Source organism: Blennius ocellaris (genome assembly GCF_963422515.1).
Source record: "Blennius ocellaris genome assembly, chromosome: 9".
Classification (NCBI taxonomy): Eukaryota; Metazoa; Chordata; class Actinopteri; order Blenniiformes; family Blenniidae; genus Blennius; species Blennius ocellaris.
In genome coordinates this window covers 11,951,410-11,968,281 of record NC_137658.1, presented here as the reverse complement: position 1 = coordinate 11,968,281, position 16,872 = coordinate 11,951,410, and the positions used below count along the sequence as shown (strand labels likewise).

The window sequence follows — 16,872 nt, the reverse complement described above, 5'->3', positions numbered from 1 at the left end:
CAGCTTCCTGTCTTATTCCACTGCCACCATCTCTATACCATGACATATCTGGTCAAACAGATGTCCTCTCAATGATTCCTTGAACTTAAAAGGGACTCTTAGATCACTCCTGACATTCTATTCTATTCTATTCTATTCTATTCTATTCTATTCTATTCTATTCTATTCTATTCTATTCTATTCTATTCTATTCTATTCTATTCTGTTCTGTTCTTTTGTATTGTATTGTATTGTATTGTATTGTATTGTATTGTATTGTATTGTATTGTATTGTATTGTACTCTATTGTATTGTATTGTATTGTATTGTATTGTATTGTATTGTATTGTATTGTATTGTATTGTATTGTATTCTATTTTATTCTATTCTATTAAACCTTTGAAGTGCAAAGTTCTTAAACTATGTGTGGGTGCATAGAAAAGAAAATGCCTGATATTGTATGTTACTTCGCTCAAGCTTTTTTTGTGAGTTGCTGTTTAAATCTCTTTATCCAAGTCTGTAAAGCCTTCGGAATGAGTGTTGTTAAGGCAAAATGATCATGAACTGAAATAGGTTTTCCTTGGTGTCCCTGGACTATATTTCAATGCTCTCCTCCTCTTCTTCCTCTTCCTCTTCCTCCTCCTACTCCTCCTCCTCCTCCTTGTTGAATGTCAAGTCCGTATCCTTGGCGAAGACATTTTTCTACACCTCCAGGTAAATCCAGAAACTAAACCCATGGGAGAGACATATGCTCCTTGCCTCATATCTGTATTGACTTGCCTCATAACTGTGTTGTCATATAGACTTACAAAACGTTAGTCATATAGGCCTGATCAAGTTAAGTGATTTTATCTTGACTGGTTGAAATTGCTTTTGGTTGTGAGTCCAGCAATGTGTATTGGATATCGAACTCCATTCATTTCAATGACACCCATGAGGGTATTTTTTTCTTTTTCTTTTGTCACTTGAGATATCTTGTGAATGCATACTACTAGCAATATGTGTAGTGTAATACATAAAATCAACCTTGAACATTTTTCAGAAAAGATATGTCTTTTCATTTCAACAATGGTCAAAGGAAATCAATGATAATGTATTTTCGCATTTCAATATGATGGAAATAATTCAAGTAAAAGAACTAAATACTGACTGACACATCCTATAGCACAATCTAGGGATACCACACTTCAATAACTAAGCTCGGATGCTCCATGCGGTATACACGGAAGCAAAACTGTAAAACCCAATAAATTGGGTATTGTGAGTCTGCGTGGGCACTTTTAGGGACACTTGGGCTTGTTTTATTACATTTCCTCACTGCGTATAAGTTTAAATGAAATAACGCGGCTGTTTCCCTCGAATTGTGATGTATCGAACGCATTTGCCGTGCGCAGATCTCTAGTGACAACCTCTGGCACAGATGTGGACACTCGCACAGTATCCTGTGAACCTGGCTCAGGGACTCACAGTCGAGGCGCAAGATGCGCACCGGGCGCTACAGGCTGGGAGGAGCTTCGGGATTTTTCCCACTTGTTCCATGCCAGTCTCGGGTGAAGACTTCTTTGCCAAAGGACATATAGAGAAAAAGGTGAGTCAGTTAACATGCGCATGGCTTTAATTTAGACTTTAAATAAATAGTACTTCAATCTTTTATGACTGTAATGGAGCCCAGGCTCGTAATATGTGGATATTTCTATTAATGTGCAGCAGCGTAACCTGTACTCGAACTGATACCCTGCGCGTAATTTGGATGTGAGAAAACCTCCGGACTGCAAAATGACCAAGTGTAAAAATTACACATTAAAAAAGACTAAGTCTGTTACAAGACGGGACAGATTGGCACAAATTAGATTTGAGTACTCAGTTGACGATTTCTGAATCCGCACCATGAATTAAGTTAAACAAATGACCACAAATTACGCATCAATGTGGAGCCGTTCGGCGAAGAGTTGCCAGATAATTTCGTGACTGGATAAGGAGAATAGAGGGGATCTTTGGGCAGGTGTTTGATAGCAGATTAATCAGAAGCTTAGCTCGCCTTATTTGATGGGATACACAATGGGCTTTGGCAAATAAATCATTCTTTTTAAAGTGCAGATGTCGCCTGCAGCACCTCGGATGAATGTCGCGGTGCAGCTGTGGTGACAGAGGGTCCGAACAGGCTGTTCGTGCTTTTCAAATCATTATGACTCAAACACCTTGGCAGTTAGAGCCACATTTTCTGATGATCTAAGAATTTTCTGTTATTTTTTTTAGTCATTTTATGACACATATGTGCGCGTACTGGATTTCTATTTGATCATTTTCTTTGTTTCGCGCCTCTTGTATAAATGTGTGTCTTTGTTCAATTCTTAAGTGGAAGATATTTAATTGAGGTAATTGCGCAGAACCCTGAATGGACAATGACTTTTCCTCATGCCATGTCATCATCTTTAGCCAAACACTGGCTGTACTTTATAGATAACAGCATACAATGAACTCGTGCTGCACTTGACACTCGCCCCTGTTTTAACCGGAAAAGCTTATATACGAGATGAATATAAAAGAAAATTATGACGTGAATAAGTCAAGTCAACAAACACCACACACAAACACACACACACTCACACACGCACACACACACACGCACACACATTCAGTCTCCATCATTGAAATTAAAGTGTTGTGGATTTGTGGAGAGCATTTTGCTGAACTTAAAGTTGCTTGCTGTTATGTAATGCAAAGTTCATTTACTTAATTAGAATGGAGACACTGAGTCATCATCTGAATCAAACTGTAGTAAATCTATGCATATATGGGGCAGTGGGCACAGTCAGTGGCATTGCAGAAGCTTTGAGCAATACAATTAGCAGGAATCTCTTTTAGTGGACGATGGTGGTTTCACATTAGACCTACCACACAATATTCCCTATTATGAGATGCAGTCTGTGGAAGCAACCAGACTGGAGCTCTAATGATGTGGCTTTGAAATGCCTCACTCCTCCTGATCACATTGCTTCCTCCATAATTTTTTGCTCCGCTCCTTATAATACCATAGGTGCGTGTGTCCCTTTGATGAATGGAAAGCTGCAAACAAATAAACAGGCTACCTTTGGAACAAGTGCATGGCCTATTTTGGTAGAATTTTGGTCAAACCTTCAGCAAATAAAGAAGAATTACCATTGGTTACCCTCTGTTTCTGATATGCATATATCATTCCCATAGCTTACCAGATGATCCACCTCGTCAATGCAATCATCCATGATTGTTCTAATAATTAGGCTGCATGCAATAGAGAATTATCTTATCTGCAAAATTGCCACCTGTTTCATTACTCTTGAGTTAAATACTACAGCACATGACATTTACATCCTTGTGACATTTGCAATTCGAACTACCCTTTCCAGGTTATATTAGAAGAATAATGAAATGGTTGTATGTCGTGTTTATTCACTCATATTACACCAAAATGTCTAATCAGAGATCTTTCTCTACATACTGATGTGAGAAGGAAAATACCCTGAAAGTAAATGCCATGGCTTAAGGCATGACACTGAAACTACCAATTTGTCTACATCTTTTGGTGTTAGACATAGATATAGCTCTGTGCACTCTTCCCGAAATGATGGAAGACATTGTATAGTGGAAGAGGGGGGGAGCAAATGGGCGAGAAGTTATCACATACATGAGAAAGGCTGTCAAAACACTGATCCGGCATGTAATAGTGTCAGTTTCCCAAGATGCGGTACTTCACGAGTGCCTGCAAACACAGTGACAGTATAAAGCAATTATCTTCTTTATTTCCTTATAACTTCATTGTTCACCATGGTCATTAGTGAGAGGATGATCTGTGAACAACTGCATTGCAAAGATTCTTCATTGTCAGTTCTTCTTAACATGGTGAAGGGAAAAAAAATCACCAAGATGATGATTATTGGCACACTAATAGGGAAGTGAGTTGGGATTAGATCATCGTGTGACAAGTCAGTTTTACCCTGCTGATGATGTGTTGTTCCAGAAGTCATCCTGCAGTGACAAGTAATGCATAAACATATGAGCGCCTGGAGCTCAAACATCGTTCACACAATTTTATTTCTTTTCATCGGTGGAAATATTCTGCCTGATTTTGTCTAATTTATTTTCTTTCATGTCTTGTATTGGGTTTTTTTTTTTCTGTTCAGGTGTCGGCACAGGTTTGATCAAACATCCTCTCAACAAAATGAGCCCACCAGACACATCCAACAGCAGCGGAGACGGGGAGGCTGCTGAAACTGAAACTTCTGCACCCCTTAATGACAGCCTGGGATTGCATCCTCCTGGCTTCCACACCGACATCACCAAGCACCTCGGTGTGCAGATCATCCTGATCACAGCGTATTCCCTTATCATCCTACTGGGCCTGCTGGGAAATGCCCTCGTCATCTACATGATTATTCGCTACAGAAACATGCGAACAGTGACCAACTTCTTCATAGCGAACCTGGCCCTTGCAGACCTCCTTGTAGACACTTTGTGCTTGCCATTCACGTTAGTTTACACTTTGCTGGACGAGTGGAAGTTTGGTGCTGTGCTCTGTCACATGGTGCCCTTTGCCCAGGCCCTGAGTGTCCACGTTTCTATCCTGACTCTGACTGTCATAGCTCTGGAGCGCTACCGCTGTATAGTCTTTCACCTCGGCCGCCGCCTCACGTGGAGCTCCAGCTTCCTCATCATGGCGCTCACCTGGACAGTGTCTGCTGTCCTGGCGGCACCACTGGCCATTTTCAGAGAGTACCGCAACGAGGAGATCCCGTCCATCGACCTGCACATCGCCGTGTGCTCCGAGAATTGGCCCCACGGCACCAGCAGGGACGGAGTCATCTACAGCCTCTCCATGCTGCTCCTACAATATATCCTTCCATTAGCCATCATCAGTTATGCTTACATATGCATCTGGGTCAAACTGAAGAATCACATCAGCCCATCCAGCCGAAACGACAGCATTGCACGTCGCAAAAAGACCACGAAGATGTTGGCGCTGGTGGTGGTGGTGTTTGCTACCTGTTGGCTTCCGTTTCATGTGTTTCAGCTGGCCAGCGACCTGGACCTGGTGCTCAGGTTCAAGGAGTACAAACTGATCTACACGCTGTTTCACATCGTGGCCATGTGTTCAACATTCACAAACCCCCTCCTGTATGGTTGGATGAATAAAAACTACAGGAACGGCTTCCTCATGGTGTTTCGTTGCGAGGATAAGCCGGATTCTTTCCACCCAGAGGGCTCATTCAGGACCCGATCCACAAGAGGACTGACTCTGAATGGTCGTAATGGGGGGCACCCCCCTACTGCCGTATGAGATTTACTCATATTTGAAATGCCTATAGAGTATGAACACCTTGCGCGCACCTCTGCTTTGTGGTGCTTGTGGTTGAAAGCCTTTCGACTTGAATGGTCTGATCTTGAGTATCTCAGTCACTGGAGAGGATCCGAAGCTTTGCATGCAAATTGCTTTATGTAAGGCTCTTCTTTACTTTTTGAATGGTACAGTGAAATACATTTGTCAAGCCTATTTAACTATGTGTTTAAGATGTTTACGTAAGTGTTATTTAACTTGGTAAAATGTATAATGTGTTCTCTTGTAAATGCAGACTCCGGTGGGTAAATCATGTATTACAATTGCCAAAGGGAAGCCGGTGATTGTAACTGTGACAGCATCATTTTTCACACCTGTTTTCTCTATTTATTGGCTGTTTGAAATATATTTGGATCCTATTCACCAGCCAAAGTTTTATTCTGGATTAATTAGCTGACAACTTTCTTGCCAGTGTAACGTTTAGTCTTTATCCAGGATAGAGAATACAAAGGAGGCGATCGGTAAACTTCTGTCAGGTCAATAGCCTCGTCTTGGCAACCAGTTGTTCCTGATTAAATGTACTTGCGAGAATCCAGACGAATTAACTATTAAAGCAAAGGTTTGTGAGAGGGGGGAACAAGATTATTGATATTTTCATCACAGTAGGCGGGCATCTGCTGTGAAGATATAAAAGAGAACTTTTACAAAAAGGCAAAGAAACCAGTACGACCCATTTGTTACTCTGCTATTAAAGTGTCTTTTGTTGAAGGTTTTTAATGAACGCTGAAACATTAAGTGACCACATGCCCTCTGGGTTTACTCACTGAGCCACTGCTGTACACATACACTCCCATGTCTGATTTGAGAAGCAGAGGAATATGTGTTTTCTGCCTCTTTGTGAAATAAAGAGAATTTGGTTTGGATCGGTATACCTCAAATGGATTCACATGCAATCAGTTGCGATGGACTCTGGAAGATGGCTCGAAACAGTGAAGATTTCATCATACAGTATATGCAGTACATATAAAGAAAAGTGTTGCACACTGGCGCAACAAATAAAGCGCTCAAGTATTGGGGTAGCGTAGAGTAATCTCAAATCTTCAATCATCTGCATATCGTACATTTATCTCTTGAACTTGCCAATCAGATAATCCATCTACACATCAACATAAGACTGAATCTGGGGATTGGCAAAGTCCTACAGATAAACTTTGGGCTTCATTTCGGAGAATAACTGGGTCAAGTTAATCCAATAAAGCATTTATTGATGTGGCCTACGCAGTGTGATTCATTTTACACCAGAGAAAATACCTATTTTATCTGAATGCTGGGTTTGTTTTTACACCCACGTCAGTGATTTCTTGGTTTAGCCTATGTTCTTTAAAATGTTGATTATGAAGTATACCAGCTGCCTTAGATCCATATGGCTCTAACCCAAAACTGTATTCAAGTAAATGTTTTTTCTGCAGAAAAATAAACACAACAAGAGTGCCAGATTTAGTTTGATATCTACATACTTAAATGTTAAAGAAGAGCTCTAAACGTACACATTTAGCAACATAACGCGAGTTTTGTCATCAATATTAGGACTTTTTGTGAGACGCAATTACAGTATGTAAATTATGCACAGTCGCCTGCTGCCCTCTAGTGTCCACATGCAGCATTGCCGCTGCAGTCCCCGGATGTGTCGTCGGGTTTGACCTTCTCTCCAGTTGCACTCATCTTTGACATGATTTGTGGGTGGCCGCCGCGGAATGGACTATGAGACGTTAACCGTGATCCTTTGAATGGTGTCGCTTTGCAGGTAACTCTTCTCAGCTCTTCGACGGCCTTAGAGGCGCACGCACTTTACTTTCGCCACACTGTCGTGACACTTACGGAGCTCAGGCGCCTCCATTCATTCATGAGGTTAGCCACATGCTAGGCTAACGCACGCTAAAAGAGGAAGCTAAAGGAGTGCGTACGTGACTAACGCGATGGGAGCGACTTCGGCTGGTGTTTCCAACTCGTGGTCGGGTCATCGATCAATCCGTGGTCGTTTTTAAGCCACGTTGTCGGCTGTCACTCTTGTCGGGTGATTTAAGGAGCTGTTCGGTGACAGTGTGACAGGAAGTGCATGTAGCTTTTAGCGTCCGAAACGACGGGAAGAAAACGTGGCGATTCTGGTACGATCTTATGTCGACACACCGAAAGCATGTTATGTGTCTTAGTTTTTCTTCCTTGAATCGATTTCTTTTATGGTTGACACAAAGTTTCTCTCTCTCTCTCTCTCTCTCTCTCTCTCTCTCTCTCTCTCTCTCTCTCTCTCTCTCTCTCTCTCTCTCTCTCTCTCTCTCTCTCTCTCTCTCTCTCTCTCTCTCTCTCTCTCTCTCTCTCTCTCTCTCTCTCTCTCTCTCTCTCTCTCTCTCTCTCTCTCTCTCTCTCTCTCTCTCTCTCTCTCTCTCTCTCTCTCTCTCTCTCTCTCTCTCTCTCGTTGCACAATGTTGGCACACGAACATGCTGTTTTCTGTTTGTCTGCAGGTTTAATTTCCAGAGAAAACGAGGGGAACAATGGTGAAATATGTCTGCTGTGCAGGCTTGTTGAAAAGCAGCTGGGACCAAGTGTGTGTTGCTTTCTGGCAGCGATATCCAAACCCTTACAGGTGAGTGTGGAGGGGTGACAGACCCAATCTGTATCTCGGCTCTGGCTTCCATACAAAGAAAAGGAAGGAAGTCTACTTTATGGATTCCCTTCGCTTACTTGTCTAGATCTAACCCATCCTATTAATACACGCGTTAGGAGCAGTGGGTTTCTTCAGGAGCTGCTGGGGTCAAAGGTCATGCTGTCACTTGTCGGATTTCGATCAAGTCTGCTTTGCTAACCCCAAAGGCATGTAGTTTTCGGTGTTCAAACGACATGATCCACGTCAAACAGCTTTGTTCTTCTTTTATCGGGCGGTAACTTGTGATTATTGATGTATGACAATTTAAAATAAAGTGCAACATTTGATTCTACTTATTCCTGTTTATGCCTATGGAATTAAATGGCATGCACTTCACAAATCCCACCTTTTAAAAAGTGTCTAGTGTCTTAAATTTTTAAGACATAATTACTTTTGATATCAGATTTAAACACAGTTACTCATGCATCACCAGTTTTGGAAACTGTCTCATGGACGACAATGTCAAAGGGGGTTTAATGTGGTGTGCAGGACACCAGCTTCCCATGCCTGATCGAAGCCGATTGTTGGATTATGTCTGAAAATGTGCTGCATACTGATGTTGGTGATGACTCGTGGCCTACTTAACTAGTTTAATCATTAGCATAGGAGTGACGTATTTCATTTTTGAGTTACTTCAAGACTAATCATTAGGTTTCTTATTCAGATTATTAATGTATTTGAAGATTCATTCAGTCCAATCATGTCAAATATGCAATCTTGTATATTAGTCAAACTTTTTTCAGACCACTTTTGTGTATTAGGTGGCAATAGTGACTTTTTTTTTGTTTTTTAAGGTGCGTAAATCTAAAATTGTTTTATTTGGTTTCTTAATTGTTTTATTGAACGTTTACATTCACTGAAGTAGGTGAGAAATGCACTGGTTTTGTCAATTAGTGATATTATCTTGTTCTGTTGTTTAGCAGTGATTTTGAATATCTTCTAAAGATTGATTATTCATATTGATTAGTGATAGAGCAACGTTACAGAATAGATGCTGCTGTGTTTTGCCTGCACTATTTTACATTCAGATACCAGCAGGAGGTGAAGTCGCACACAGAACAAAGAGACACACTTCTATGTTCCCTAAACATATTCCATGGATTTCCGTCACCGCTGTGTTTCATTTTGTACACCAAAACGAAAGTCACCTTTGATATTTTCGATCCAAAGTCATGCAGCAGCTCCCCCACAGATTCTACAGCTTTAGCAGGAGTTTTTCTCTCAAGTGATTTCATCCGCAGCGATGGAACCAAAGGCGTCTCGCTGTGTGCTTTTTATATAGCCAGACGGCTTCCCGCGACACAGATGTGACAGGAGACCTGACATGTGACTCATTGCTGTGTGTGTTTGTGATCCTGTTGTGATTGCTTGACATACACGCGTACAAAATATGTTTCTTATGACACAATAATTTTACCTTGGATTGATGTAATGGCATAAGAAAATTAAAAAATTTTGTGTTTCATGAAAATCTGATAACTCTTATATGTGTATATCAGAAACTTGCAATTTATTTTAATCATTAGGAAATATCAGTCTGTTATGATGCATTGCATCAGTTCAATATTCAGAGATTTGAATTGATGGCTTTAGTAAATAAAAACAATGAATCAAAAAATTTAAGCCCAAGCAACATTTAAAAGGCCTTTTTTCCTCTCAGATGAAAGTGTTTTGTATGGGTTTTTTGGGCATTTTCAACAAAATTAGGACTTCTTTGGAAATAAATGGTCTTAAAATGTTGAAGTGATTGAAACAACTTTAATCATCACCGGCTGTTCTCTTGTGTCCTCGAATTCTGAAACTGTAATAGTGAGATAGATATACATATACGTGATATTTACTGTAGTAAATATTAGGAAAATAGTCCAGCACTTAAAAAATATATAATGCACAAATCCGTTTCTTTTTTGTTGTTTTCACTGTTAAGTCTACTCGCATTGTTTTTTACTTATTTCTCTCCTAAGTTATTACATTCTAGCCTATATATTTTAGCCTGCATAATTTCTATTTCTGAAGTGTGTGAGAACAGAACGCCATTTCAGTTCTCTATATGTGACAATGTGTAGTAGAACTGACTAATAGAAGTGACTTTGACTTAACGTATTCTCATTGAATAGATGAGAAGTGAAGAAGTGCTGCACTTTGTTAGGGCGAGTTTATGTATGTGTTATAATGCTGCTGCTGCTTTGTACCATGTGGCTGATGATGGGACATGAAATGTTTGGCCATAACAAGCTGGAAAAAGTCTTATTCTCAAACTGTGGTTGCTTGCAAGCTCCCTCCAGTGGTAATGTGGGAGAAAGGCACAAAGGAAGTGAGTTCAACTGTATGACAATATCAAGTGCGGACAATTTGCAGACTCCTAATGAGGTTGATCTCAAGATCTCTGCGATCTGCACCCTGACAACTTTGTAATGATCCGTCCCTCTGCCTTGTTTCACAGTAATCATGTCTTGACGGAGGACATAATCTTCCGAGAGGTCACCCCGGCAAACTGCCTCATTTCCAGACGTCTGTTGACCAAAACCAGCCGAGCGCCTCGCTGGATGGAGCGGTACCTGCCGAAGCACATGGCCAGCTCGGCGTACATCATCGAGGACTCCATCGTGGACCCTCAGAAAAGGACCATGACCACGCTCACGTGGAACATCAGCCACGCTCGCCTCATGGTGCGCTGACATTCATGGTGTTGTTGACGCACAGTCGCACAAAGTAAAAAAGACTCTTATGTAACTTGTTGTGTTTGTCTATCTTTTTTTTTTTTTTGCTATTTGCACAGTCGGTGGAGGAGCGATGCGAGTACCAAATTAACCCGGAGAATGGCAGCTGGACCGAGATAAAAAGAGAAGCTTGGATCTCTTCCAATGTTTACGGACTCTCCAGAGCTATTCAGGTCAGTAGTGTTAGCGGAGCAGCACAAGAGTCCAAAAGGGAGACGTGCCACCGGCTTTTCATTCACTACTAACATAAAACAGCGTCGGCTGAAATCAGCCGACGCCTCCTGCCACGATGAGAATCACTGAACGATTCATGGCATCAGAGTGACAGTGAATATCTTTTGATGCGAGTGTGGTGTTGTTTCACACCTTGCTGTTTTTTTTTAACCGACCTTGCGTTCTCGTCTACTTTTCAGGAATTTGGTCTCGCGAGGTTCAAGACGAGTGTCACAAAGACCATGAAAGGCTTCGAGTATGTCCTCGCTAAAATGCAAGGTAAACCAACCAAACCGTTCGGTTTTAGGAAGGAGTCACTCCTAACGTTTCCAAATGGATTGACGTCGGTTACTCTGCATTAATCACTAAAATAAAATGCCAATTAGTCATAAAAAAGCCCAATAAATTTAGACTTTTTTTTCCCCCTTCCAATTAGTTTTGTGGGAATTTTTCCTCAATTAACAGGTAAACGTCCTTCAGAAGAAAGGTTTCTTAGAGAGTCACTTTAATGTCTCCAGTTTGAGCTGAATGTTAGATTGTCCACCAGGAGTTAGTTTTCATGGTGTTTTCATTCACTGAAACTTAAAAAGTTGTGTTTTTCATTAATCCAATCATAAGGGAACTTATTTACTTTATTTAGAAGAAATTTGACAAATGTGGCTTGACTGATATGATTTTTAAGAACATTATATCAGCGTCTTTCTGCTTTGTTCATCCTGAATCGTGTTGGTCTTCACTAGTGTTTTCGCAGCTGTTCAGCTAACCAATGCCACAATCCTTTAAGCTATTATTATTATTTTTAATGCTGACACACAGATACGCTAAAAGTCCCAGGTTTGTTTTATTTGATGCAAGTGAACTTTTTTCATTTCCTATTTGAGGTGACTCCTCACCGGTTTTACCAACATCTGAGATGAGCATGTTTAAGATCCGCGTTTCCTTCCCAGGTGAAACGCCGTCCAGAACCCTAGCAGAAACGGCCACAGAGCGGGCGCGAGAAACGGCGCTGGCAGCTAAAGAAAAAGCCAAAGATCTCGCTTCGCACGCCCAGAAGAAACAATACGTCTGACGAGCATCCAGGAGTCACTGGTTCTGCGGCCACCGATAATGGGACAGATTTATATTTGCCTCCTTTCATTGTCTACCGGAGCACGGGTGGTGAGGGGGGCGAGACAAGCTGATCCCAGTTATAGTTACACACCTCTGTGAGGATGCATCCGACTGAACTGGTGGGTGGACCATAAAAGGCCTGAGCTGGGTTCAAGAGCCGGCTCCAGCCTCCCCTCTGAATGCTGCAGCGAGTATATATATATTGTTCCTCTGGCAGCACACAGTGTCAGTGTTCACAGGTAAGAGATCAGAAGGGAACGGTTGAATAAGGCTCTGGCTGCCATAAAATAATGACGCTCAACCTCTGTGCCCATCAGCAACGTTCGCTTCGTACCCCGGTTCATTTTGAATCAAGTCTTGTCTTCTTTTTTTTTTGTAACACTTAATTAAAGCTTCAGCTACGTTTCTGATTTTACATCCTGATCTCATATTATCACATTGTCACTGATAAAGTGAACTAATCATGTCTTTGATGGTACTACCAGCATCATCTCGTTTCGAGTTGAAGCACTTCGGCTGACAGTCTATTATTGGCATTTATGGCTTGATGGCAACTGCTATGGAGCGTAGTACATGCAGGTTAATTGGCTTTGCCCACGCTACAATGTGTTCACTCTGGAATATCAGCTTGTCAATAAATTGACTTTTTCTTTCTAATCATAATTCTGTGGATTTCTTTTTTTAATTGGACATGATATTACTTCACAGTAAAAAAATATATATATATATATATCAATTGGCTCATACGAGATCCATAACATTCAAATGGGAACACATGTAATGTGATGAACAGACACCTTAAAATAACCAAGCACAGCATGTAAATATAGAAAATATTTATTCATTAGAAAAAGCTTACACCAGTACAAAAATGCTACATAATATTACTGGGCAGAGAGACATAAAAACAATAAGGCATCTTGCATATATGAAAGTGAAGGAAAGATGCTCCTTCAGTTATTAAATATTAAGAGGTGGGCAGGATGCATGCTTGTAATGCAGCAGAAGTTGCATAACCATTACAAGTAGACATTGCCTGCCTTACTGGAGGATTTGCTGTAATGCATAACTAACATAATCAGAAAACATACACACTGTAAAGCGCACAGTCTTGATAACCAGCACACATCTGTTAGCAGTGAATTCAACTGTGGCTGTGGTCGGACCCGTACAGGAGCCCCTTAATGCTCAGTTTAACGTAGGCATCAAAATTCCTGCGTGTGATTACCGACTGGACTGCGCGCCAACATGCCATATTAATATTTAGCATCCATGTGCAAACACACCACCGTAGAGTTATTGTTCAATGTTTCTGTTATATGCAAAACAAGTGCAACGTGTGGACATAATGTGCAACAGAAGAAAAACAGCAAAATACATGGCTGAAATTACATACTGTAATAGGACAATAAAAAAATAAACACAAAAGATAGCACAGATTTAATATCGAAGAAAACAAAGAAAAAAAACTTAGTGCTGAGTAAAAAGCTGTTTAAAAGACTAAACCAAATCTGATTTAAGGCAGAATTGAGTACAGACGTGCTGTGGTGAAGAATAACTTAAATGTTCAGAATAAAAAGCCCTTGTTTGATGATTTTGCAAAGATCACGAGGAAAAGTGTAAAGAGCTGCTTGAATAATTAGAAGTTGGACACCCCCTCTATAACTGACGCCAGAAGCGCTCCTCCCAGCCCAGTGATTTTTACTGCTATTCAGTGCAAATGGACACGTCTCGCTCGTGACCAAATGTTTAGCTTGTCGTCCCGACGTGTATCGGAAGGAAAATGCCAAAAAAGGTAGTCCTTCCATGAAAAATGTGTTCAGTTGTACAGTAACATGTTCCTCTGTTTTTCTTGGGGTTTTTTTGGAATGTTTTCGTCTCCTGTCCTCGTGTTGACGCCGCACCGGTTGCCGCAGGTTCACTGCTGTCATAGCCAGGCCCGGTCCATGGTGGAGTAACAGTGGTCTGCGTCGGCATGTGCCATGCTCAACCCGTCAGTGTCCACGCAGTCAAACACGATGCCTTCCACGTCAACCTCCACATCCTCTGCAAAGGAGAAGAAAAAAACGAATTAAAAGCATGTAGACAATATAGTTTGCTCTCAGTTAGATTAAATAATAGCAGAATAACTTAAAAAATATCAAGTTTGACCTCAGCTTTAATGCAAGAAGGCAAACATGTCAAAATAAAAGTGGACATGCATTAAACTTTGTAATCCTACCTGCTGTACTGTTTATTAAATTAATATTGATAAAAACCCAGTCACCTCCCCCCCACAATGTAGATTTGGCTATAACGCCACTTTGTCAGGCAGTCGGCTTTAACTGCAGCATTAACTCATGTCTTAGCTATGTGGATTATTGCTGTTCAGTTTCGGGTCATAGTGCTGCTTTGTGACCTCTAATATTATGTAACAGAGCATCATCCAGTGGACAGTTTAGGAACAGCAGTTACTTTCAATGGTAAAGTTATGTTATTATTGATAATAGTGTCTGTTATTCTAACATGGTTATCGCAAAGCCTGGATTTCACTTATTAAACGATCCCCAAAATGCTTTACGATGTCAGTCACATCCCTCTATTCATACACCAATAGTGATGGCTGCCATGCAAGGCGCTCTATCCATCCACTGGAAGTAGTTTGGGCTCCAGAACACTTGTAGAGAGGGGGAGATGCCCTAAACACATTCACTAGTGGCCGACATCAACTGATCAGGCTTCTGATAATGGGCAGTAAAATCAAATTCATCCTCAGTGAATTGAATGTGTTAAATTACTTTTAGTCATATATAATAAAATCAATGTGGCAGAAATTGAAGATTGACCTATGACCTACCTCTGTCCGAGTCTGACCTCTCAGACGACATGGTTGACCCCTGGCTGTTGTTCCTCATCCTCTCTGTGCCTCTCTGCAGCTGCTCCAGCCGCATGCGCAGCTCGTTCTGCTCCCAGCGTAGGCGGCCCTTCAGCTGCTCCGCACGCTCGTCCTGCTCCTGCAGCTTCTGAAATGGGCAAACAAAGAAACGAGTGAGACCTAAAACCCCTATACCACTAGGATAGTCAAGCTAGTGAGCATTGGTGGCCTGCAGGTTATGTTCTAAACATAAGGATCAGTGCAAACAACATGGCTTGAGAATGAGTTGCTGACATCCGACAAACTGTTTGTAATGATAAAATAACAGAAGTTGGAATTCGGGCGGTGCAGTTTAGCGGTGAGCACTCTTACAGAGGCTGAGTGGTCACTACAATTGAATGTATATGTGAACTTGAGTTTGTTTGGTTGCCTGTTTTTTCAGCACTCCAGCTGGACAAAGCACCATGGAAGATGGAAGGATGCTATAATTTGTATTAAAAAAAACAAAAAACAAAGTGCAAATTGAGAAACAAGCCCATTCATTTAAAACTATCTGGAAAGATATTAACAAATCAATCAGATATGTGTTACCTGACTTGAAAGTTTAAATAAATTGAGATGAACAGAAACAGAATTGTGTTGAATGGTTAATAACTATCATGAGGAGTGATCAATCAGGAAATAAGTAACACTGCCATTCGACACACAACAACAAAATGTGATTAAGACTGGACAAAGGTCGGGACTTGTTAATTTGTGCGAGATGGCCGTGCCTTTATGTGCAGCTGGGCTCGCCGTAGCAGGTTGAGAGTGGTGTTCCTCATCGAGTCCGACGACAGAGGAACTTGCTTCTTGAGCTGCTCCAGGCAGTGTCTCAGCTGAGCTCGCCTGCAACAACAAACAACCCCTGCTGCCGTCAAGCCACACACACACTAAAGAATTGCTGATGAATGGAATTGAGTGTTGGAGGGCATTCGTTACCTGTTCTTTTCCAGCTCGTTGTGGACAGACCTGTGGTTAGATCATGACAAAATGTGATCAGTACTTTCAAAGGTTGCTCCATTGGTTAAAAAAAAAAAAAAAAAAAAGCTCCAGGACCACACCCTCCTTTCAGTTGTCTGTTATGTAAGGATCTCACCTGTTGCCACTGGCAGATATCTTCTTGTTTTTCAGTTTGCTCCCCTTGTCAGGCTGACCAGGACTGAGGGGCTGGACTGAAGCATAGCCATGTTCAGCCTCTGAGCAGGAAGAAAAACACATTACATCTGCGTTAGATAATAGGCTGGAGATAAATGTTTTCTATTTATAACAAGCGTGCTCCAAATAAACAGCGACGGGCTGTAAGAGGACCCCGGCGCTGAGGAGAAACTGGGGGGATAAAAACACCCTGCTGTCATCAGCTGGACGTTTTGTTTGGGGTTTTGGCGCCATCACCCACTCGACATCCGTTATTATACAAGCGACTTCACACCAGTCTGAAGAACCTAACAAAAAAAACAAAACCACGGTGTCCACAATGTGCAGACAAAGTGAGAAACTCGTTTGTTGATTTTGTGTCCAGCATCACTTTCATTCGAGTAACGAGCGATCAGCAGCGCCAGGGTTCATTTTCAAACCAGCGCAGATTGGCGCCTTCGAGTACAATGATGAGACGGATATGTAGGTCACTGAGTCAAACGGCGATGATCGCCCAAAAAAATAACCCTCCGCTGAAAAATACCGATTAATCGCATGCTATTCCGTCTGTGCATGACGTCCCCCGTGCACAGTTATTACCGCTTTATTGTGCATTATTGTTGTTCCAACAATAAACCAGCCAACTCCCCCCTGGGCTGACAGTTATCATCAAACACTCACCTCGCTCTCTCCTCTCCAGGAACTCCGCGGCCCGGAGAAGCACCTGGATGTTGCAAATATGTCCCTCCATTGTTGTTTTTAGTTGTTTGGAGAAAATGACCCGACAGCAGGTAACACAAGCCTGGA

General features: G+C 41.5%; 3 protein-coding genes across 3 annotated transcripts; 2 read left to right on the top strand and 1 right to left on the bottom strand.

Moving 5' to 3' along the window:
• Positions 1 to 4,177: 4,177 nt before the first annotated feature.
• On the top strand, positions 4,178 to 5,293 carry npy7r (neuropeptide Y receptor Y7; the record flags this gene model as incomplete). Its single annotated transcript, XM_080502629.1, has 1 exon — positions 4,178 to 5,293. One exon carries the CDS (start codon positions 4,178 to 4,180, stop codon positions 5,291 to 5,293), a length of 1,116 nt encoding a protein of 371 aa, XP_080358755.1.
• Positions 5,294 to 7,012: 1,719 nt separating this feature from the next.
• On the top strand, positions 7,013 to 12,686 carry prelid1a (PRELI domain containing 1a). The gene is made up of 6 exons (XM_080502342.1): positions 7,013 to 7,094; positions 7,811 to 7,932; positions 10,436 to 10,661; positions 10,772 to 10,885; positions 11,126 to 11,204; positions 11,873 to 12,686. Exons 2-6 carry the CDS (start codon positions 7,841 to 7,843, stop codon positions 11,992 to 11,994), a joined length of 633 nt encoding a protein of 210 aa, XP_080358468.1. The 5' UTR covers positions 7,013 to 7,094; positions 7,811 to 7,840; the 3' UTR covers positions 11,995 to 12,686.
• Positions 12,687 to 12,930: 244 nt separating this feature from the next.
• Positions 12,931 to 16,872, bottom strand: mxd3 (MAX dimerization protein 3). The gene is made up of 6 exons (XM_080501881.1): positions 16,747 to 16,872; positions 16,028 to 16,127; positions 15,871 to 15,900; positions 15,663 to 15,777; positions 14,872 to 15,037; positions 12,931 to 14,081 (listed from the first exon to the last, which is right to left on the bottom strand). The coding sequence occupies exons 1-6, from the start codon at positions 16,814 to 16,816 to the stop codon at positions 13,963 to 13,965; spliced, it is 600 nt and encodes a 199-aa protein (XP_080358007.1). The 5' UTR covers positions 16,817 to 16,872; the 3' UTR covers positions 12,931 to 13,962.